The sequence below is a fragment of the Paracoccidioides lutzii genome, assembly GCF_000150705.2.
Source record: "Paracoccidioides lutzii Pb01 unplaced genomic scaffold supercont2.13, whole genome shotgun sequence".
Taxonomy (NCBI): Eukaryota; Fungi; Ascomycota; class Eurotiomycetes; order Onygenales; family Ajellomycetaceae; genus Paracoccidioides; species Paracoccidioides lutzii.
In genome coordinates this window covers 111,294-133,999 of record NW_015440959.1, presented here as the reverse complement: position 1 = coordinate 133,999, position 22,706 = coordinate 111,294, and the positions used below count along the sequence as shown (strand labels likewise).

Sequence of the window (22,706 nt, the reverse complement as noted above, 5' to 3'; positions counted from 1 at the left end):
TAGTTATCTTGTCACTCATGCAGCCACCAAGAAAACAGCCCGTCAAGTCCCAGCCTCGCTTCTGCAACGGCGAGCAGCCACCCTCCAAGTCCCGTCCACTGGTCTGCGCCCCGCCTCCCCGTACTCCCATTTCGCTAGTCCGTCTGCAGGTATTTTGCGGGGTCGAGACGCATTCAAGAATGGCATAGCGGAATGACATAACCAATGTTCCAGTCAACTAACTAGTTAACTATTTAATTATTTAACTTGCTAACTAAGTTAGTTAACGAACTAATGTTAAAGTTAGAGTTAGCCAGCTGAGATCTGGCAGATGTGGGAGGCACAGCACGTGACTTAGAGTGCCGTAGCTATTCACTTTGTAAAGGCCTCAAATACCAGTTACAGTTAATATGAGTTATTTCACCTCATACCTCCCACATCCCCCCTCAGCTCTGACACCCGTCTATCACACGTCTGAAACTACCTCCTGGGTTCCCGTAACCGCAACCATGGCCCCGCGAGTATGTTGTTCTACTTACGTTCTGTGCAATTTGTATCCACTGTGTTTTGTTTCGCTCTGTTAGGCGTCCGCTGCTGACGTCTCTATGTCTGCATATATAGGTTATTATTCAACCGTCGATAGAAGTGGTTAAAGATGTCCTGGCGCAGTCGAAGGACGCACCGCACCCGCCCAACCTCGTCCCGCTGATGGCGTCGGTGCCCGCGGATCTTCTCACACCAACTCTGGCATACTTGAAGCTATCTGCGAAGTGAGTGCGTGATTTCATTTTTGGTGCTAAACTTCCTAATTCATTCGGCAAGAATCGGAAACTTTGCTTTTTCTCCATTCGAACTTGCAGAGAGCTTAAGAGTTGTTGCTAACTTTTATATATTAATTCGTTGCGAGATAGCTCGAAACTGTCCTTCCTATACGAAAGCGCTGCTACGACAGAGACAATTGGGAGATATACCTTTGTGGGAGCTGGTATGTCTTTTTCGACCCGCAGACAGCTATTGGTAGATCATCCAGACATCCGTCAAACTAAACTGACCTTGCAATTCCCCGCAACAAACAGACCCCAAAAAGGTCATCAAAACTGGACCCGGCTACGGACCCGAATGCGACCCACTTCCCGCCCTACAAGAAGAGCTCTCCCAGTCCCGCGTCGCCACAATACCGGGCCTCATACTGCCCCCAATGGCCGGTGGTGCAATTGGCTACGTCAGTTATGACTGCGTACGATATTTCGAGCCCAAAACTGCGCGACCCATGAAGGATATTCTCAAAATACCCGAATCGTTTTTCATGATGGTTGACACCATTGTTGCCTTTGATCATTTCTTCCAGGTCGTCAAGGTGATTACATACGTACATCTTCCAGAAGACGAGAAGGATTTTGAAGCGGAATACCAGAAGGGTCAAAAGGTGATCCAGCAGACCATCGATGTCCTGCTGGATCCTAAAACTCCTCTTCCGCACCAGCCGCCTATCAAGGAAGGGCAAAAGTATTCTTCCAACATCGGACAGGCGGGGTACGAAGCACACGTGAAGAAGTTAAAGGAACATATTATGAAAGGGAATATTTTCCAAACAGTCCCCTCCCAAAGGCTCGCACGACCTACGTCTCTACACCCCTTTAATCTATACCGTCACCTACGCACCGTGAACCCGTCCCCGTACCTATTCTACATCGACTGTGACGAATTCCAGCTCATAGGCGCCAGTCCTGAACTACTAGTCAAGGAAGAAGGGCGGCGTATCATCACGCATCCCATCGCCGGAACCGTCAAGAGAGGCAAGACGCCGCAGGAAGACGCCCAGCTAGCCGCAGATCTGCTCAACAGCGAGAAGGACAGAGCCGAGCACGTAATGCTAGTCGACCTCGCGCGCAACGATGTCAACCGCGTCTGCGATCCCGTAACCACCCACGTGGACCGGCTGCTGGTTGTCGAGAAATTCTCGCACGTACAACACCTCGTCTCGCAGGTCTCGGGCATCCTGCGGCCGGACAAGACCCGCTTCGACGCCTTCAGGTCCATATTCCCCGCCGGCACGGTCAGCGGCGCGCCCAAGGTACGAGCCATGGAGCTCATTGCTGAGCTGGAGGGGGAGAAGAGGGGGGTGTATGCGGGGGCGGTGGGGTATTTTGGATACAATTATGCTAGCGGGGATGGGAGGGAGATTGTGGATGGGCCTATGGATACGTGTATTGCGCTGCGGACTATGATGGTGAAGGATGGGGTTGCGTATCTTCAGGCTGGAGGCGGGATTGTGTTTGATTCGGATCCGTATGAAGAGTACGTTGAGACGTTGAATAAGTTGGGGGCTAATATACAATGTATTAAGAGTGCGGAGGAAAGGTATTTGGCTGAGCAGGCGGAGGCGGCGAAGGAGGAGGTTTCTGTTTGATGGTGAAGGTTGTGTGGGGAAGTTGTTTTTATTCATTTTTCTTTTTCTTTTCTTTTCTTTTTTTTTTTCTTTTTTTTTTTTTTTTATATTGTACTTTCTTTCTTTCTTTCCCTTCTCTTCTCTTTCCCCTTTTCCCTTTTCGAATCGGAAGCTTGGGAAATGCGGAGCTTCTAGATCTCGGAGAAAAGTTTGCATCTTATGAACGTCTGGCTATGCGGTTGCCCGGTAACTTAATTGTCTTAGCGATATTTTTAGAACTTTCCTCTGTACACATTAATGTATGCAGTACAATAGTATCCATCAAGCCAGATATGCACTACAGCTAATTAGAATTTTTAATGGTTTCCTACTTCTCTTTCAGATCTCCTACATTTAGTTTATTCATCCACGGACACTGCACAACACTGGCGCTTGGCGTTCACCTTTTTGTTGCAGTTCTGCCAGGCGGTCAAACACGTGGCTGAGGGGAGAATTTGTGGCTTGACGCTCCTGCCACCAGCCCCAACTATTTCCCCCCCAGAAAATAAGAAAACTAGGCGAGCGCTCAGCCACTTTTTCCGCTTTGGGTCTGGGGAGGGATTCATCATCACCGACAACATCATCATCATCACCAACCAACCAACCACTTTTCTTCACAAACCAACCACCCGACAACCACATACACCGGTGCTCGCCAGACACCTTTCAACACCTTACGGGGACCTACGAGATTCCGTGTTCCCAGTAACCATTCTACCCTCCCCAACTTACCAATCTTCGAACCTCACCCTTTTTCACCCCAACGACGACGACGACGACGGACAACCTTCAACCGACCAGACTGCCTCGTGCGCTTGTTCATACCCAAAGTCCCCAACCTCTCTCACTTCTACGGCAACTTCGTATTCCCCACGCAGAATTTCCTCTTCCGTCCGGAAAAATAAAATATAGCAAAAATAAAGAAAGAAGAGTTAACATCCATTGGCAAAATTTTGCGTTCGAATGGATAAGTATATATAATACCACCTACCTCTTAAAAACGCAGGGCGAATAAAGATAGTCTATCTCTGGGAAAAGATAGTCTATCTCTGGGAAATCGCGACTTCCTCTCACACAACCGATTCTTCCTTGCTATCTGCTCTGAGACAAAGCAACACCTCGAGAAGGCAAAGGTAATTAAGTACCACGCCTCAACCCGTTCATACCGGCAAAATTGTAAGAAAGAAAGGATAACGGGGTCCATTGTTCGATAAAGAGATACAACTGACGGGGGACTTGTCTGAGGAAGTGGAAGAGTGCCCTTTGTCTCCTACATTATATCGGCATTATACAAAACGGTGGGGATAATCCATCAGGATATTAAAAACGAGAAAGGGAGGGTCTTCATTTCCCCCCTTTTTTTTTTCCGCGTTTCTCTTTTTAGCCGGATTTTGAGGATTTGTATATATCGCGACCATGTCGAAGGTTGTGAGGAGTGTGAAGAACGTTACGAAGGGATACTCGTCTGTGCAGGTTAAAGTTCGCAATGGTAGGTGTTGGTTGGATTTGGGTTGATATCCGCGCCTTATTCCCCCGCGTCACTCTGAACAACCTTACAAAGATTTCATGTGACTGATTACTCTTCTGTGCAGCGACGAGTAATGACCCTTGGGGCCCCACCGGGACGGAAATGGGGGAGATTGCGGCGATGACATTCCATAGGTAGAATATCTCTTATGCTTGACAGTTGTGTCCCTCTTTTATATGTGCGACTGCTGACAGATTTATTCCCTTCTTAATACAGTCCCAGCGATTTCTACGAGATCATGGATATGCTAGATAAGAGATTGAATGATAAGGGCAAGAATTGGAGACATGTGCTCAAATCGTTGAAAGTGTTGGATTACTGTCTTCACGAGGGCTCAGAAATGGTGGTTACGTGGGCCAGAAAAAATATCTACATTATCAAGACGCTGCGCGAATTCCAATATATTGATGATGATGGTCGTGATGTTGGGCAAAATGGTTAGTTGCGGGATATATATCTATACAGACTGGTATATGTCTGGGGACCTATTGCTAACAGTTGTAATAGTACGAGTTTCCGCGAAGGAATTGACCGCTTTGATCCTCGACGAAGAACGCCTGCGAAACGAACGTTCTGATAGGAAACTCTGGAAATCCCGTGTTACTGGTATCGATGATGGAATTCACGGCATTGCAGGTGGCAGTGATCCAGGACGTCGCTCTGGACGCGATCCCCCCCCGAGACCACCAAGTGATGAAGAAGACGCTGAGTACCGCCTTGCAATAGAGGCAAGCAAACATGAAGCTGAGGAGGAGAGGAAACGCCGCCAAAGGGAATTAAATGCTGACGATGAAGATGATGATCTTGCCAAGGCTATCAAGCTAAGTAAGGAAGAAGAGGAGCTACGGAGGCGTGAACTAGAAGAGAGCAATGCCTCCGCACTGTTTGATGATAACACCGTAACTCCTGCACAACCTCCTCAGCCACAGGTGACTGGATATAACCAAGGATATCAGCAACAGCCTGCTGTAGATTGGTTCGGAAATCCTGTGGACCAACAACAATCTATGTCAACAGGTTACCTAAATAATCAATATACCCAGCCTACTGGATTCCAACCTCAGCAGACAGGTTATACGAATGGATACACAGGTGGTTTCCCCGCCCAGCAACCTGGCTATGATCAATTCCAGCAACAAAACAACTTTATGCAGCCCCAGACTGCGCTCCAACCCCAGCAAACTGCATTCAATAATCCCTATGGTGATATCTTCGGTCAACCGCAACAGCCGCAACAACAAGACAACAATTTCCTTCAGGCAGGCAGCCATAACCCCTGGGCATCAAACCAACAACAATCAACAGACGCCCTCAAACCCATGCCAACCGGCTCCAACAACCCCTTTGCCTCGTCGTTCACGCAAAACCAAGCGCAGCGGGCACAAAAGACGGGTCCCCCTTCCCTTGGCACTCTTGCCCAACAACGTACCGCTCAACCCGTCACGAACCACACTCAGTTTTCAACAAACCCCATCACAAACTTCCAACCTCCCTCCAACCTCCAACAGCAACAACTACAACAGCAACAACAAACCCAGAATCCCCAACACGCTCGTCTCAACGCACTCCTCGCCACCGGCGACGGACAAGATACTTTTGGAAACGTCGGCGACCTCCGTATCCCCGCTCAACACACCACTCCCGGCGTCTTCGTAAACTCCGCGGGACAAGGTCTCGAGCGCCTCCAGCCTAACCAGACTGCGAATAACCCGTTTTTGAGCCAGCAGTTCACGGGCGCTCAACAGCAGCGCACGAATAACCCATTTGGGATGCAGCAGTCTGGTTATGCGGCATCGCAGCAGCGGCAGAGTGGGAATTTGATTGATATATGAATTTGGATTTGGAATCGGCTGGGGATGGTAAAAGAGTTTGTCCTTTTTTTATATTTCTTTTTTCTTGCAAATCGGTCGGGCATCAAGATAAGCTTTTTGACGAAGAGGAAGGATAAGAGAGGCGAGTGGTTTGAGTATAGGCAATTATACTTTTCTTCAATTTGGGCAAATCACCTTGACTTTTTAATTACTTTTACATACTCCCCTTTTTCTGTCCCGTTTTCCCTTCTTCTTCCTCTGCTATGTTACTCCTTTTTGTCCCGCGTCATTCCAAATATGGGTTCTAAATTTTCTTAATCCTTTAATTTTTCTTAATTTTATTTGTGACTCTTTTGTCCTTTGAAGTAATGCGCCGTTAATAATTTGTTTCAGGGAACCCCTTTTCTTTTCTCTCCTGGGTTTTCCAGTTTAATCTGCACGTTTGTTATTCTTCATCCCATCCCCATATTTTTCTTCAATGTGATAGTGTTTGTTTATTACAGTTTACCTACCTAGGTTCATGTAATTACCTTTCAAACCCGTTGTCTGCTCCTCACCATTTGCTTTTTCTACTCCATCATCTGACATCATTTTCCTTTGTCATTTGCCCCTGTATTGACGTTTGTAAGAGTTATTTAGTCCTTAAATTATACACCGTTTCCCACTTTCTCTCCCCTTATGTCCTTCCCTTTTTCACCCCCCTCCTGTCTTTTCCTTGCAATAATAAACCCCCGGCGAAGACGCGACAGATATCGATCTACAACAGATTCATCATACACTAACTAGTTTTCCATCCCTTTCCTTGTATCATCTTATTTTGTTGACAGCGCGTCTTGGTTCCCCATATATTTTCACTATAATCATTCAACCCCTTTTTTGTACGGCTCCCATATATGTAATCCATTCCTTCCCTTTGCTGTCCATAACATGATCTATTCCGCAATGCCGTCAAAAGCTCACGGTCTTCTCATGTCAACGCTCCCTTTTGTTCACTTCTTCGCTGTTGGCCCACGTATTTTTCAGGCGGTACCTATTCTAATCTAGACGCCTGGTGCCGCATGTTAATCTTAGCTGTCCATTTTTTTCTTCTTTTTTTTCTTTTTCTTTTTTTTTTTTTTTTTTTTTTTAATTTCTTTTTTGCCTTCCATTCTAGTTTACCATTATATTACCACCCTGAGGCATGCATACGAAACACGCCTTGCCTCCTTTCGAAGTATTACCGTAGTTGGTGTTTCCAGGTGCTATATGTACACACATTAACATAGCTATGAGCAAGCACACTGAACATTTACTATATATTTCTTTTGTCCATCCGTTCTTTTCTTTCAGTTCAGAACTGAGGCTCATTTAATGCCTCACAATGTGTAAGTTACCTCGTGATTATTATTTCCTTCCTTGCTAATCACAGAATGAAGAACGCATGGATGAGCAAGATGAAAAAATCTCCAACCATAAGCTACTATCTATTCTATTCCGCATTGCTTCATCGTCTCTTCGGTTGATTGCTCCCATACACTCACTCTATTAGTTCTGGTCTTGGGCGCCGCGATAAGTCGGTTAAGCGCCTGAAGCGCTGAATCCAGAATGTTTGCTTTTGGTGTGGGGAACAGAAAACCTAACATCATTCGCAGAGCGTCAAATTATTTTCTTGGTGGATGGCATAATGATAGTCGGGGAAACAAGATAGCAAACCCTGCTGGCGACACCTGGGCAATCAATCTAGGTCTCTGCCCCTGCGCTGCGAGAAGAGCTCTCGGGTTTTTGGTCCGCTGGTTTGAGGGCGCTCTTTATATCTTTCCCTATGAATTCCTATTACCTTCAGGCTCATTTCATTTTGATATATACGTATGTCCTAGCTGCTCGACACTCAGCCATGTACCATCCCCACCTACAAGCCTCTTGCAAAAGAAGAGCAGTTTCCCACCTCGAAATTCCGTTGTGTTTCTAGCAGTAACCGACGGAAAGGACATTGATATCCTGCATGATATTCATCTGCAGCATGCGTTTTTCATGATCTCATTCGAGAGCGTCATAGTAGAGGAAGTTTCCGAATCCCAAGATGTGGAACTTATCGTTCTGTCGGAGTCACTGGTTTTTAAAATATTTTTTTTTTATTCCACAAAATTGATCGACACCTCTCGATTCTTTGAACGCCACAAGGCAGACTGATGAAAGCCCCTGTTTCATCCAGGGACTAAGCACAGAATACTGGTCAGAGTTCCTTCATAACGTTATTTGGTAACCTCGGTTCAGTGTCCGGCTCGGTTTTGAAACAGCAAGGGTGGAAATTTCTGGGACGAATAAATGTCAAAGTGTCTTGCTAACAGTGATGAGAGTTATCACCTGGGACATTTCAGCCAATGCTATCATATCATTGCACATATATTAAAAACCTTATGAACATACTCTTCTATAGTTGGCGTCTCAGGGGGAATGGGAGTTGAAAACAAAGAAAAAGAAAGATGTAATTATCTTTTTCTTTTTCCTCTTTTCTCATCTTTTTTTCCGGCGAATATCCATGGGAAAGCTTGCTGGCACGGAACGCCCTGCTGCTAACGTTTTCTAGCTTCCGGGCTGCCACTGGTCGCTTCAGTGATCAGACTGCGCCAGTCATCGACTTCAGGGGCCCGCTCACACGAGCTGCATGTGCAAAACTAGCCCCAATCGGTAGCTATGGGTTGTCTATCACACCTTAAGTTGAACAACTGAGAACTATGTTGAGATAACATATCGCGACTGGCCAGCAGATACGAAGTTAAAAAAAGAACCCTTGGATCCTTGAATTTTTGTGGTCTATTCTCTCGAGACGGAAGCTTTGGCGGCAGTGCCTCGAAGCTATCAAAAAAGGAGAAAAGAAAAGAAAAGAAAGAAGAGGGACTCGCTTCCTCCACTCCAGTTCCTAGTTCTCGTAACGCATGGCATACCGTGGCACATTGCTTGACTTGCATACAGCATGTTTGACTCCAATGGGGCCAATTTTCAAGTTTGACTGTGGAGTCGAAGAAAGACAATACGAAGCACAGTTTGAGCCTCCCTCTGCTGACCAAAAGAAAAGGGGTTTCGCCGTTTGAAGAGCAAGGGGGCGCCTGAAGCTGGAACTTCTGAAATGATATATCATATATATAGCGAGCGGCCTTCCCCAGCCCGTTGGCTATTGTCATTCTGAACACTTAAATCAACCCTTTTCTGCCATTCATTCGTTTAGTGAATTTTTTTGTCGCTCTTTATTACTTTGATTTCAGTAAAGATACCCCTTAACAATTTTGCCTTTTAGAACTTTCAATCATTCCATATCCAGGCTTCCACTAATAATACCTTATCCCAAAAATGGCCACCGCTGAGTCGACCCATAACCCTAGCTGGACACACTCGTTCTGGGACATCCTGAACCCCATTGATACATGTAGGTTGCGCCGTTGTCGTGGATTGACTGTCGTGGGTTTTGGAAAGCTAACAATGATTTACTCGATTTCCAGGTTTGGTCGGATGGTTCTGCCCATGTATTCTCTTCGGGAAGACACAGGCTCGTATGGAGGACCCCACTCTCCAGAACTACAGTCCCATTAACGACAACGTAAGTAGCCAAAAGGAACAACTCTATCCCTCTCTCTCAATTTCACATCAATCGCATTTCCGCCTGGCCCTTTCTAAAATTGCCCAAATACTAGTGCCTCATCTTCTGCGGCCTGAACTGCTTCGCCGTCGCATGGCTCTTAGTTGCAAAGAGACGAATTGAGATGCGCGAGAAATACGGCATCACGCAGACTCATCTTGAAAAGTTCTTGAAAATGGAACCGGGCTCCATCAAGGCGAAACACAACTTTGAAGAGTCCCATCTCCAGGACTGTCTTAGCGCCTTCTTCTGTCCTTGCTTCGCCCTCGTCCAGGGAGACAAGGAGGTGATAGCTCGCCAAGCTGCTGGCCAGGGCTACCAGAAACCTCAGTCCATGTCTTATCCACCTGCTTAGTTTTGGCAACGGGGTTGAAGCCGGGGGGGGGGATGGGATCGTGGAAATATACTATTTATTGTATAGTAATTTCGTTCGATTGGCTCCATGGACGGGTGGATGGTGGACGGTGGACTGTTCGAATTTTACGCATTATTTTGCTTTTTAAAATAAGCCTGATATATAGAATACCCTGCTGGAATGATATTTCGTATCTCTTTCAAACAATAAAACAATCAGTCCCCTTTTAATTTGTACCTGATGAACGGACAACCATGAACAGTTCGTACGGTTTTGTTCATTTCGCCCCTTTTCCCACATCTAAAACCCCGTCGCGGCAAAAATATCGCAAGGGAAAGACGTTCACAATTAATACTTGGCCGACTACGAAGTAACCCATCCGGCTCAAAATATATATGCCCCAGGAACTCAACTTGAAGACAGCCTGACATCCATAGATGCTGAACTCGAAGACCAGCTTCCAAGACACTGCAAAGCTTTCCTTGCTTGCCCTGAACCATCGTAATCTTAGACGCTGACTCGGCAAAAACCCTTCACAGAGCAGGCTTCCACCCCTCTCTCAGCTCACTTGCAGAGATCATACAACTGCCAACATTTTGCATTTTGTTCTCATCTTAGCGCTGTCCTCCGTGATGTCAACTTTCTTCATCCTCCGCGGAGACTCACTCTCTAAATATGCAAATATCCATGTTCCACACCCGCGTTCATGGCATAACCTAATTCGTCCTGAACCACTGAGCTAATGACCTCTTTCCTTGCTCATTGCTCGTCCTTAACTATCAACTGCTTAGACGCGGGGGGGTGATTCTGAATCTTGAGAACTCCGATTTCCAGGGACCAAGGTCACCGTATTCCAAAACGCCTTCTTTGGAAATAAGATGTAAGCCAAGTTTGGAGCCTCGGGTTTCAACGCTGGAGTGTGAAATATATATATACATATATCATATTAGCTACCGGTGCCACATCGGAGGAGAGTCTAAAGACGAAGAGCAATCTATTAAAACCCAGTTTCTATTGTTATATTCCCCCAATGTTGAGATTACTTTTCTTCCACATGAACGACCCTGCCACGACTTCACAAATAGCTTTCCGCTATCACCCATTTCCCCCTAAACAATGGCTTCTCTTATCTGTCTGCACAGAACTCCTCAGGCGCTGCGGTGCTCTCACCAACCTTCTGTTTTAACCACTGCGGCTCGCCAGTTGTCTTTTATATTGCTGGTAGAATCTGATATGTGAATAAACGAGCTGGCCATCTGGGGAAGGACCGCATACGCGGTACATAGAGCTTCCCTGATAGATTGGGAGAGACATGGTCAGGGCAACGACATCAGTCTAGAGAATGGTTTTCGAAAAATTTAAAAAATGAATTAGTAGGTTTATAGGTTAAGGAAAGATGCGCCGGAGGAACTTAGGAGGGCTAAGTTGAGTTTTGGATATATTCATGGCGGTGAGGAAAATTCGCAGCTAGTCTGATCAACAAAACCGTGCATAAATGAGATAAGCGTATTATAAGTTTGGAAATGGCAGTGGAAAAGAAACGAAGGAGAAAAGGAAATGAGGTGCAAAGGTAGGTAATAGGTTTGAGTAAAATATAAAGAAGAAGGGGGGGGAAAACGAAAAGAAAAAAAATAAAGAAAAAGTGCTGTATAAAGCAAAACCATCCCTCAAGGGTGTGTTCCATCATCTAATTTATGTTCCTTTTCTGAATTCAAGGGCTTCCATTCTTTCTCCTGTGATGACTTACATATAGTCTGTCAACCACTCTCCTGAGTCTTGATCTTAAGCCATGCTATGTTTTGTGCAGGATGTTCACACCGCCACAATTCTCACGACGCAAACACCCTCACCTTCAAATCCACACTCCCCGTCGCAATCACACAGCGAATTCCCATCATCGCCCCGCCGCCAGGGTCTTCCTTCTTCCCCGTCGGAATAACCCCATTAATAGCAGAGGCAGCAAGCGCACCCCCGTTCGCAGAAGCAGCAGTCGAAGTATCATCCCCATTCACCACCCCAGCATCTTTGATAATATTCGGCGCCCACCGTATACAGCTGATAAAGTGCCCATGTGCATCCTTCACCGTGCGAACACACTTGCATTCCTGCGTCAGATCCCAGCAGCGGAGCGTCTTATCGTCGCTGACGGAGAGCAGATATTTGCCTCCTGGATGGAACACGAGGGCGCGAACCCAATTGTCGTGGCCGATGAGGGTTTTGATCAACGTCCCGCGCGCATCCCATATGCGTATGGACTTGTCGCGCGAGCCTGTGGCGACATATTCCGCCGACGAGGAGGATGGGGGTGCCTTTTTCAGCCCCGCCAGAGCCGCCAGGTGCGGATAGCTAGTTGACGGGGCGAAAGCGACACATTCGACCGCGTGTTCGTGGCCGAGGAAAGTGGATTTGGTCTCGCCGGAAGAAACGTCCCAGAGGCGTGGGATTTGGTCGTTTCCGGCTGAGAAGAGGAAGCGGCCGTCCGGCGAGGCTGCGACGTCCCGCACCCAGTCTACATGTCCACGCAGCGTCTTTACGCAGTATCCCGTCGTGACGTCCCAGATACGCAGGGTTTTGTCACGGGAGGCGGAAACGAGGAGGTTGCCTGAGAGCGGAGAGCCGGCGGCGCCGGAGGGGATGAATCGGACTGCAGAGACGCTGTGGTCGTGGCCTGGGAGGGTGCGGATGTTTTTGTACCCGTCTGATGGATCCCAGAGTTTGATTGTCAGGTCTGATGAACATGAGGCTAGCAGGGTGCCGCCGCGGGGTCCGCCGTAGTCCACATCTAATACAGCTTTTGTGTGGCCCTTTATTGTACGCTCGAGCTCACCTAGCTCCCAATCCCATATCTTGATGGTTGTGTCGTCCGATCCGGATGCAAGGGAGGAGAAGACGGGATGGAAGCCCACGCAAGTTACGGGCTCACGGTGGGATTGTAGAACGTGTCTGGCGGGGGCATGGGGCAGCCAGGAGACGGGGTCTTGGTTTCTTCGGGCGAGGGATGTTGGAGTAGCAGAGTCCAGCTCAGATTGGAGAGCATTATTTCGAGATTCTAAGTCCATGATCTGCATGAATATGTAAATATAACCGTTTTATCAGGGGGTATGTTTTATGGGACCATTATCACAAGCAAGAAAACAAGGGAAAGAGGAAAAAGCCATGTCTGATATTGGGCTACTTCCGGTTCGAGCTGACCTTTTTTTGCAACCGCACCACGCTCGTCCACTTCTTTTCCAAAAGCCCTTCATATTTCTTCGCGGTGGAGTCGTCAAGCTGGACACTGTCAGCTAGCTCTTCGCGCAGCGCAGCGGCACTCTTCGGTAGGTTGGCGGATAGGAGGTAGGCGATCATGGCCTTATGGCTGCATATATATACCAGCATAATTAGCAGATATGTTTGAATATAGGGATAAATTGGAAACGCACAGCTCTTCCGCCTGGCGGGCAGTCAGTAATTGGCTCATGGTTGTGGCGATGGATGCTGGCCGGTGTAGGGTAGAGTGTTGTTTTGTATTGGGGGCTCTCTTCTCAGGTGGCCCCCTCCACGACCACCCAACAAGACCTTGCCCCACCAAACTTTGCCAGATAATATGGTGATATATAGACGGAGAGGGTATATCAGGCAGTGGAAATGGCCATAGGATGACCAGGTATTGGGCGGGCAGATGCGCAGGTAAAGGAGGAGTTGGATGGTAGCACTGAATGAAGAGCGCGCGTGGCAGATAACTGAATAGTTAGTTAGATGATGTCGTCCTTTTAATAAGAAGAGGAACGCATAGTTTATAGAAGATGCAAGACAGATCTCCGACAAGCCATGGATGAAGCATTAAATATGTAAATGGAATACTCTTAAATATTCCTCATAAATATTCACTTAGTCTTCACATTTTGTTTATCTACCAACAGCCAAGGCCAGTTCAACTAAATACCTACGCGGGCTGTGCTAAGCGCGTTGCGTCTGAGATTGCCGCTTGACAGGGACAACGACATTCTCCATATTTAACTGAAGAGTGAACGATTGACAGGGTGTATGGAATGGCATAAGAATGGACTTTTCAACTGAGAAAAATACTATTCTCGTGAATATATATACGCTGTACTTTTCTGCTCCGTTCTCCGTTCTCCGTTCTCTGTTCTCTGTTCCGCGTTTCTGCAAAACCACTTCATATATTTATCCCGTAGCAGCTGGAACACCAACATAAGCTATTTCTCAACCCTTCTGGTTGATCTCAAATATAGCAAAGTGCGGGATCCCGTATCCTCGAGACTACTCGAGACGAACCAATACTGATTGATATTTATATACTCGTCGGCTAAAAACAGCGCAGAGCAGAGTCACGTGTGCGCCTCGCCCCGAAGGGCTTGAAGGTTGGCTTGTTTAACTATGACAACTCGACGCTAATTCGTCAAGTCTCTGTTGACTTGTTGACATTTTGCCGCAAATCGACAGGTTTACGATTGGTTGGTGGGTGAACCAATCATTAGTAAGTTGTGTTTGGGGGGTTTGCGGAGCCCACGCGCCTGGGAAAACTACGGAGCAGACCCGCCTATCCCAGATCCCATTTCCATTTCTCTCCCCCCCTTCTGCCGTATTCCCAGCAAATTATAATTTTGACCCTTGTTCTCTTGTTGTTGCCCTCCAGAGAGCTTATCTCAGATTGCGTTTGCCCTCAACAAAGGACCGTGCATATTCCTAGACCACCACCACCCAAACCCAACCCAACCCGACCCGCGACTTTCGTCTGATCGCTTTTTGCTTCTTGCTGCTGATCCCTAATCCGGGTCCATAAGGTGTGTTTAACCCGTCGTAGCCACCTCTGTTTATTTTCTGTTTCTGTTTCAGTGTTGTTTGCTGCGTGGCCTCTCCATCACCCGTGGGCGGTTGGGCATCATTATTGGGAATACGCAAAAAGACACACACTGGGGGTTCACCTAGGAATAACGGCGCTAAGTAACTGCCCTTCTTAGGGAGACCATCGCGATTACACCCTCGCACACAAAATGGCTGAACAGGAAGAAGACTTTAGCTCTTTGCCTCTACCAGATAGATTCGCTCACAAGGTCGGCGCTGCGATGTCCTAGACTCCTACACCTCGCGCCCCCTCCCCCCCCCCCCCCCCCGGGGATTATCCCCCGCTTGTTTGGGTTGATGCTGACCCGATCCGGAAATAGAATTGGAAAGTTAGAAAAAGTGGTTATGAAGATGCAACAAAACAGTTCGAGAAGTCACCAGATGAATCGGACCCCGTGTTTCGACCGTTCTTACAAGATCCGGGATTATGGAAAGGGGCCGTTGCAGATGCAAACGTAGCTGCGCAACAGGAAGGCCTGAATGCGTACTGCGCCTTTCTAAAATATTCTGGTGTTCAGGGATGCACAAGGTATGCATATGTTCGGTGTATTGATTATGTTGATGTGGGATTGGATGGAACATTTCTATATACGAATTGGTATATTGACGTTGGATGAAAAAAAATAACCAGGACTCGGGGAACCACAATTCCCGCTATTACTGAAAAGGGATTACCGTCGACTCGCCCTGCAGCCAAAGCCAGCGCATTAGAGGCTATACTGCTTTGTATTGAACTGGATAAGCCGGATTCAGTCGTCGAAGATCTCATCCCCGCCCTCTCCCACAAGCTACCTAAAGTAATTGCACCAACTCTCGCCGCATTGACAGCCGTATTTCACAACTTCGGTTGCAAAATTGTCGACTCAAAGCCAGTTTTGAAAGCCCTACCAAAGGCTTTTGCTCATGCAGATAAGAATGTTCGAGCAGAGGCGCAAAATTTAACCGTGGAACTCTACAGATGGCTCAAAGACGCTATGAAACCGTTGTTCTGGGGGGATTTAAAACCAGTGCAACAACAAGATTTAGAAAAGTTGTTCGAAGCTGTTAAGCAGGAACCTTCACCGAAACAGGAACGATTTACACGAGCACAGCAAGAAGCGATAGCAGCAGCGAGCAGCCAACCAGGTGGTGGGGATGGGGATGCAGATGCGGGAGATGGAGGAGAAGACGAAATGGAGGCAGAAGTTGATGTGTTTGATCTTGCAGAGCCAGTTGATGTGTTAGCTCAGGCGCCCAAGGATCTCCACGAGAAGCTAGCGTCGTCGAAATGGAAGGACCGTAAAGAAGCGCTCGATGCCCTCTTTGCCTCTGCGAACGTTCCCAGGATCAAGGACGGGCAGTTTGACGAAATAATACGTGCGCTGGCGAAGTGCATGAAGGATGCGAACGTCGCTGTTGTGACTGTCGCTGCTAACACTATAGAAGCTCTTGCTAAAGGATTACGCAAAAATTTCGCCAAGTACAAGCCTGCTATTATAGCACCTATCCTGGAACGCCTGAAAGAGAAAAAACAATCAGTTGCGGATGCCCTTGGTCTTGCATTGGATGCAGTCTTCGCTTCAACTAGCCTTTCAGACTGTCTTGAAGAAATATTAGAGTTCTTAAAACACAAAAACCCACAAGTCAAGCAGGAGACCTTGAAGTTTTTGATCCGCTGCCTCAGAACAACAAGGGATGTTCCGTCAAAACCGGAAACCAAGTCAATAGCGGATGCTGCTACAAAGCTACTGACAGAATCTAGCGAAGCCACTCGGTCTGGTGGTGCTGAGATCCTGGGAACCTTGATGAAGATCATAGGCGAAAGGGCAATGAACCCCTACCTAGATGGCCTGGACGACATCCGAAAGGCAAAAATAAAGGAATTCTTCGATACAGCGGAGGTTAAAGCTAAGGAGCGCCCAAAACCCATCGTTGGCCCTCCCAAGGGTTTAAGTGTTCCAGGAGCAGGAGCAAAGAAACCAATTGCCAAGAGACCTGCGGGTGCAGTCAAGAAACCGGCTCCCGCTGCGGCTCCCGTAGAAGAACCCGCCCCTGTGCCAACTACAGCAAAAAAGGCAATTTCCTCAAAACTTGGACTTCCCAAGGCTGGAGGCATGGCAACGCCTGGATCTGGGCTTAAACTTCAAAGAAAGCTCGCGGGGCCAGGGGGTGCGCCTGCATCTCCGCGAAGAGTTGTGTCACCCCCTTTTGAAGAAAATCCTTCCCCTGCTGCTGCTGCTGCTGCTCCGACTCCAGGACCTAAGTTTGGCATGGGTAATCGGGGCCTTGCGGGCCGTTCACTTGGACGAACAGCACCTGCAAATTCCGAGTCTGCACCATCATACGCCGCCCCGGTGTCAGTAAGCGCCGGCATGTCTGCGATCGAACGCGCTGAATTGGAAGAACTCCGCTTAGAAAAGGAGCGGTATTCGCGGATGGTAGAGAATCTACAATCCGAGCGAACGAAACTTATGTCCGAAATCAACGAGCTCCAAAATCAAAATGCACAGCTTATAGAAGACCACACGAGAGATGTGTTGAGTATCAAAGCTAAGGAGACCCAGCTGGTTCGAGCACGTAGCGACGCAGAGGCGGCGGAGCAGAATGTGCAGAAACAGCAGAGGGAAATTGACAGGTTGAAGAGGGAATTGTCTCGCGCTGTGCGGGCCAGCGCTTCAAGTCCGCCAATTTCTACTACTCTTCCCGATATGGGCCTGAATAGGGGAATTGGAGATGGCGGTACATACCAGGACAACGGGAATGGGCATAACAATAACAATAACAATAACAGTAATATGAACGGCCCGCCCTCGCGGCCCGGTCTACATTTCGGCTCCCGCTTCGACAGCGCACGACCTAAAAGTTACATGTCTGCCAGCCCCAGTGAGGAAAAGGAGAACACTAACGGTCTCGAATCGCCTGGTCTAAGTGGTGGAGGGTATGCGGGACGCAGAAAACTTAGCCCCCCTATTGGTTCATCGTATTCGTCTGGCAGGACTAGTCCGGCGAGGATGTCTGCTGGTGGGCGGACAGGGTCGAGCGGGGATGGGTTACCAACTGCGTCCGCGTCGATATCGCAAGGTGAGCCGGCTGAGAATTGGAAGAGGGCCGCGGAGGTTACGAGTCAGTTGAAGGCGAGGATTGAGCAGATGAAGGTAAGCTTTTTTCTTTTTCTTTTTTCTTTTTCTTTTTTCTTTCTTTTTTTTTTTTTTTTTTTTTTTTTTTTTTTTTTTGATATTTCCTTTAGATTATCCGTCGTGTCTGTTGGGGCTCGATGTTTCTAAAAATTAATTTTATACGGATATCCGTTAACTGTGTGTTTAATTTGGATGTCTTTAGGCACGACAAGGACTTTCTCGACCGGCACCAACATAGTCCGTTCCACATGGGAGGGAAGAGAGATAATAATCCATTTCCCATCGGCTAGTCCACCCCCTTATATATAGCCCTTTCTTAACTCTTGCTGTTCATCGCTCTCCTCTTTAACGATTGTCATTGTCATTTTTCATTTTTCATTTGTTTTTATATATCTTCCTTTGCCCCTTTATCCATTTATTTCCTGTTCTCCCTCCTTTCCCTCCTACGTTTTGTCCTGTTGAACATTGTCAATACCCCCAAATCAAAAATTTATTTTTATATATCTTCTGCACCCTTTTATTTATTTATTTATTTATTTATTTATTATTATTATTATTATTATTATTATTTTTCTTTCAAATCCTTTTAGTTTCCTGTGTGCTCTCGTTCTCTCCTTTTTGTTTCTGTTTCTGGCTCTGGAATGTCAGGGGCATGGAGGAAGGCGTAGGAGGACCTAAAAATGGACAACCATAATTCAGTGAACCAAAAAAATATGCTTTGATATAAAATCTAACCCAGGGCTATTGACCACTCATTCACACATGTGCTCTGATGGGATGGAATGAGGGTTTGTTTTTTGTTTTTGTTTTGACTGATTTTGTTCCGTGTTTTTGTTAATAGCTTTTTTTTTTTTTTTTCTTTCTTTTTCCTTTTCATTTTTTGGTGGTTTTCTTAATGCCAGGGTGCTTTTCCTTGTCGATTTATCCCTTTTCCTTTGGCTGGTCTATTTTCCTTCTTTTGCTTCTCAACTTCCTCTCATTGAGGTCCTCCACCAAGCAGTTCTCCTCCTTCACAATATCTTTGCCAAGATTTGAATGTTCGCGTTTGTTTGCGTTTGTTCACGACTGTTCGCGTTTTGGACTCGCTTTCCCCCTTTACCTTTGTTGGCTACCTTCAACTCCTGCAGTTTTCATCTTTGAGGAAGAGAGTAGTATTGCTGTCGACAATATATTATAATTCTTATGATAGAATCTTGGGTGTTTTGTTGTTGTGAGTTGAGAGGGCGGTGATGACTTGGCAAGGGGTGGATAATAATGTATATGGAGTTGGATAATAACGAATGAGAGCTTGATTATTTTGGGCAATTTACTTTCCGTTGGAAATACTTGAAAATAACTAATTCTGTAGTTGTAATGTAAGCGCTCAAAAGAGCTGAATATTGAGTTGAAATAGATGATCGGGATTTGAACGATATAGGCGTTTTACCAACCATGGATTGACTTCGAAATGCACTAGAAAGAGCTACGCAAGAGATACTTGAAGACTGTTGTAACAGGAATTATCATGTGGTTCACGTGTTAATTGATTTTGCTTAATGGGAAGATGCGCCCAACGGGTATATGCTTAATTCATACATCATTGGAGAAAGAAAGGACCAGAGGGAGAGAGAGAAAAGAGAGTTAGGACCAGTATGCATGGGTTAATGTTCATTCGGTACAGAAGATCATATTCAGCTCGCTGTTCCTTTGCCTCTTCTTCCCTGGTTTAACCTATGGTGTTTTATGGCCAGTCCTCCCGTCACCATGGGGAGAGGACCCAAAAAAAAAAAAAAGAAAAGAAAAGAAAAGAAAAGAAAAATATGGAGGAAACGCCATGCAAAACTAACTCCGAACCGAATTAATTTTCTGTAGTGATTTTATCATTTTTAATTAAAAATCGTAACCATGGGCGATGGGGCTAAAGATAAAACGATTTAGAGCTTGATGGCATTCTCGGCGGCCTTGCGTCTCTTGGTCTGTCTGGCATTGGCCTTGGCACCCATAATACCTCCACCCCAGTGGCGCTTGCTCTCCTCGTACTTATCGCTGTATCCCTCCTTGATGGCTGAGATAAGCTTAGAGAGCTCAGTTTTGTCTTCAGAGCGGACTTCAGTCAGAGCAAGGACGGCGGCAGTCTATAGTTTGTTTAAAAAAAATTAATATAATGATTTTTTTTTTAGGGAGTTATAAGAATGATAAGTTCCAGGGCGATTAGCTTTGTCTTACCTTCTTGTGGACGACAGTTCCGAGTCTAGCCTTGCCCTTGATAATGGCATATGGAACACCCATCTTGCGGCACAGGGCGGGAAGGAAGACGACGAGTTCAATAGGATCAACATCGTTGGGAATGAGAACGAGAGAAGCTTTCTTGTTCTCAATGAGGCCGACAACGTGGTTAAGACCGTACTTCACAGCATATGGCTTCTTGCTGACGTCCTCTTTTTTCTTGCCGGCCTCGATAGCGGAGGCCTCCTTGAGGAGACGTTCCTTCTTCTCAGCCTTGGATTCTGGGCGGTATTTGTTCAGAAGCTTGAAGGCTTGGGCGGCGGTGTTGCGGTCCAGAGTGTTTTGGAATTGGGCGATCGCGGGAGGGACCTTGAGGCGGAGGTTCAAGATTTTCTTTTGGCGCTGGAGACGGACGTATTCAGGCCATTTCACCATGCGCGAAAGGTTGCGCTTTGGTTGGATATCCTGGCCAATGCCGAAGTTGCGGGGGCGCTTCTCGATAAGAGGATTCTGCAGATTTTGAGTCAGTGATTTGAACTTATAGTTCTGAGGACACTCTACTTTGGCTGAGAGGAAAAGAAGAATAAATCGACATACCTTGGGAGCCTTCTTAGAGCCAGCCTTTCCCTGGGGGAAGGGGGCGGCCGCGACTTTCTTTCCTTTGGGAGGCTGTCATTGAGAAAAAGAAGAACATCAGCGAATCTTGTTCAGCTAATTCTGTATCTTCTTTTGAACTCTACAGAGACGATGGGCTTCGCATTTCTGCTCTGCTCACTACTCAAGCCAAGTCATCGCCATCCACAACCATTCTCGTAGAGAGGCTGGGGTGTGGACAACGGAGATTTTGGGCTTCATCGAGCTTGCCATGCTCTGTCGAAGACACTCAGGTCACCAACAAAACATTGCAGAGGCTCGAGGAATTATTCACATGTCATATTGGAATTGAAATCTTACCATTGTTATCGGCGTTGGTCGAGGTTGTCGTGGTTTCGTTGGCTGGCGGGGACGAGGAGAAGAGGGAAGAAGAAAAGGAAATCGTGTGTTGAGGTTTTGAGGGATGTTTTGGATGTGCATAATTACTGAAAAGGGCTTAGCGTTGAATGATTTAAGCGAAAGTTGCCCTAATCACATGGATGATTCCTGACTAAGCTTATTTTTCCTATTCAGGACTAGTGCCATGCATGTGCATAGCCAGACAATGCCAACACAGCATCCCAACAACCGCGGAAAAAGGGACTCGACATCGCTCCTAATTACTCTTATGTTGAAATGTGCTTCAGTCGTGTTTAATGCGGAGGACGTGTTTAAAATGAATCGCCAAATTGCCACAAACCCACATGGCCTAGTCCCAATCGGCCAGTGAATACCATGATGGAGACCACGAACACGACTGGTCCAGGTAACAGTGGATCCATCATTCACTCAATGGTCAGGTGAGTTCGTGGCAATTTGGCGATTTAGCACGTCCTCTCTATCAAACACTACCGGAACACATAATGCAATTCAATTAGCGACGAGCCCAGGTTAATTCGTTGAGCTACCCGCCCTAGTCAAGCCTTTCCCGTGCAGGGCTAGCGCCCGGCGCTTCCCATATGTCTCTCTGTCCACCTCACCTACATTCGATGTCCACGGTACACCCATGATCAACCTGGCCATCACATGGAACTTTCCGGGTCAAGTGCAAGTAACTAGGTATGGCAGGTGGGATTATGTAATGGTCACTGTGTGTGTGCAACATATGGACTAGATGTGCATACAAATATATTAAAAATGAGCATGATTGTGGAAGATGAGATGATCATATTTGGAGTCAGAGAATTATCCGCCTATGTGGGGAGTAATTCTCATAATAATCACACCTAACACGCTTTCGACTCTTTGGAGAAAGCATTCATGAAAGGTATAGGAAGATAGGAAAAGAAGGGGGTATAATGTCTCTCACATGCACTCATGACCTCGGTTCTATGAACATCACCACCCGAACGCCGAAAAGCCGTAGCTCAGACTCTGAAAACATGCCATACCATTAGGAGGGCATCCATGGGTATGTAAAAGGAAATAGAAATCACACCTCATCTCCAAGGCACCCCTAGCCCTGGAACCCCCCCCCTTCCAATCGCCGTGCTCCCGGCCTCCACGGCCTTCCGCTTCCCCTTCGACCCCTCCTGACTCTTAACACCTTGCACAATCCGCTCAAAGATTCGTCTCCACCACAACCCCGCCCACAACCATCTCGCCAAGCACCGCATGCATTGTCTCAAAACCAAATATAAGATCCAGCTCGCATACGTTCTCGAACAAGCGGTCCAGCGCTTCGACGAAGACTTGGATCAGATCAATCAGGGCGAGGGGCGATTCGGTGGAGGTGGAGATTAGGATGAAGGAGAGGGTGGCGTAGGTTCTGTAGGTGATTTGGGTGGGGGCATCGGAGAAGCCGTTGGAGGAGTTAGAGCTGGCGCCTTCGGCGAGCAAAGGGGGGAGGGGGAGGAAGTTGCAGGCTGATGAGGGGCGTTGGGAGACGAGGTTGTATATCTGTGCGATGAGGGATTGTTGGGTTTGTGTGTCCTGGTTTCGAAAGAAGGGTTAGTAATTGTTGAATACACGAGGAGGTTATATCTAGGATGATTTGAGTGGCAGCGATGTAATTTAGTACTAGGGGATAGTGGGTTGTATACATACAAGCTGGGTGTAGAATTTGGTCAGTCGAGGCTGACCACTGTTATTAAAGACCAGCACAGCGTTTATCATGGCGTCTAGCTGCCGGGATATGTGACAACGATGTACCGCTCGGGGACTGTTATGCGGTGTTGAGAATCCCAGAAG

At 47.0% G+C, this 22,706-nt stretch overlaps 8 protein-coding genes across 8 annotated transcripts; 5 read left to right on the top strand and 3 right to left on the bottom strand.

Annotated features, from left to right (window-relative positions):
* Positions 1-389: 389 nt before the first annotated feature.
* On the top strand, positions 390-2,389 carry PAAG_05005 (anthranilate synthase component 1; the record flags this gene model as incomplete). The annotated part of the gene is made up of 4 exons (XM_002792823.1): positions 390-500; positions 601-749; positions 891-964; positions 1,056-2,389. 4 exons carry the CDS (start codon positions 390-392, stop codon positions 2,387-2,389), a joined length of 1,668 nt encoding a protein of 555 aa, XP_002792869.1.
* Positions 2,390-3,823: 1,434 nt separating this feature from the next.
* Positions 3,824-5,767, top strand: PAAG_05004 (EH domain binding protein epsin 2; the record flags this gene model as incomplete). The annotated part of the gene is made up of 4 exons (XM_002792822.2): positions 3,824-3,896; positions 4,000-4,069; positions 4,152-4,372; positions 4,443-5,767. 4 exons carry the CDS (start codon positions 3,824-3,826, stop codon positions 5,765-5,767), a joined length of 1,689 nt encoding a protein of 562 aa, XP_002792868.1.
* Positions 5,768-7,330: 1,563 nt separating this feature from the next.
* Positions 7,331-8,442, top strand: PAAG_05003 (hypothetical protein; the record flags this gene model as incomplete). Its single annotated transcript, XM_015845439.1, has 2 exons — positions 7,331-7,824; positions 8,313-8,442. 2 exons carry the CDS (start codon positions 7,331-7,333, stop codon positions 8,440-8,442), a joined length of 624 nt encoding a protein of 207 aa, XP_015699665.1.
* A 631-nt stretch (positions 8,443-9,073) lies between these two features.
* PAAG_05002 (DUF614 domain-containing protein) lies at positions 9,074-9,714 on the top strand (the record flags this gene model as incomplete). Its single annotated transcript, XM_002792820.2, has 3 exons — positions 9,074-9,149; positions 9,223-9,320; positions 9,415-9,714. The coding sequence occupies 3 exons, from the start codon at positions 9,074-9,076 to the stop codon at positions 9,712-9,714; spliced, it is 474 nt and encodes a 157-aa protein (XP_002792866.1).
* A 1,829-nt stretch (positions 9,715-11,543) lies between these two features.
* PAAG_11969 (nuclear distribution protein PAC1) lies at positions 11,544-13,174 on the bottom strand (the record flags this gene model as incomplete). Its single annotated transcript, XM_015847526.1, has 3 exons — positions 11,544-12,776; positions 12,907-13,072; positions 13,137-13,174. The coding sequence occupies 3 exons, from the start codon at positions 13,172-13,174 to the stop codon at positions 11,544-11,546; spliced, it is 1,437 nt and encodes a 478-aa protein (XP_015702829.1).
* Positions 13,175-14,711: 1,537 nt separating this feature from the next.
* PAAG_04999 (hypothetical protein) lies at positions 14,712-17,916 on the top strand (the record flags this gene model as incomplete). Its single annotated transcript, XM_015845438.1, has 4 exons — positions 14,712-14,771; positions 14,883-15,091; positions 15,194-17,696; positions 17,881-17,916. The coding sequence occupies 4 exons, from the start codon at positions 14,712-14,714 to the stop codon at positions 17,914-17,916; spliced, it is 2,808 nt and encodes a 935-aa protein (XP_015699664.1).
* Positions 17,917-19,591: 1,675 nt separating this feature from the next.
* Positions 19,592-20,957, bottom strand: PAAG_04998 (60S ribosomal protein L8; the record flags this gene model as incomplete). Its single annotated transcript, XM_002792816.2, has 4 exons — positions 19,592-19,792; positions 19,884-20,393; positions 20,481-20,552; positions 20,838-20,957. 4 exons carry the CDS (start codon positions 20,955-20,957, stop codon positions 19,592-19,594), a joined length of 903 nt encoding a protein of 300 aa, XP_002792862.2.
* A 1,119-nt stretch (positions 20,958-22,076) lies between these two features.
* On the bottom strand, positions 22,077-22,631 carry PAAG_04997 (AP-3 complex subunit sigma; the record flags this gene model as incomplete). Its single annotated transcript, XM_002792815.2, has 2 exons — positions 22,077-22,448; positions 22,563-22,631. The coding sequence occupies 2 exons, from the start codon at positions 22,629-22,631 to the stop codon at positions 22,077-22,079; spliced, it is 441 nt and encodes a 146-aa protein (XP_002792861.1).
* Positions 22,632-22,706: the final 75 nt, after the last annotated feature.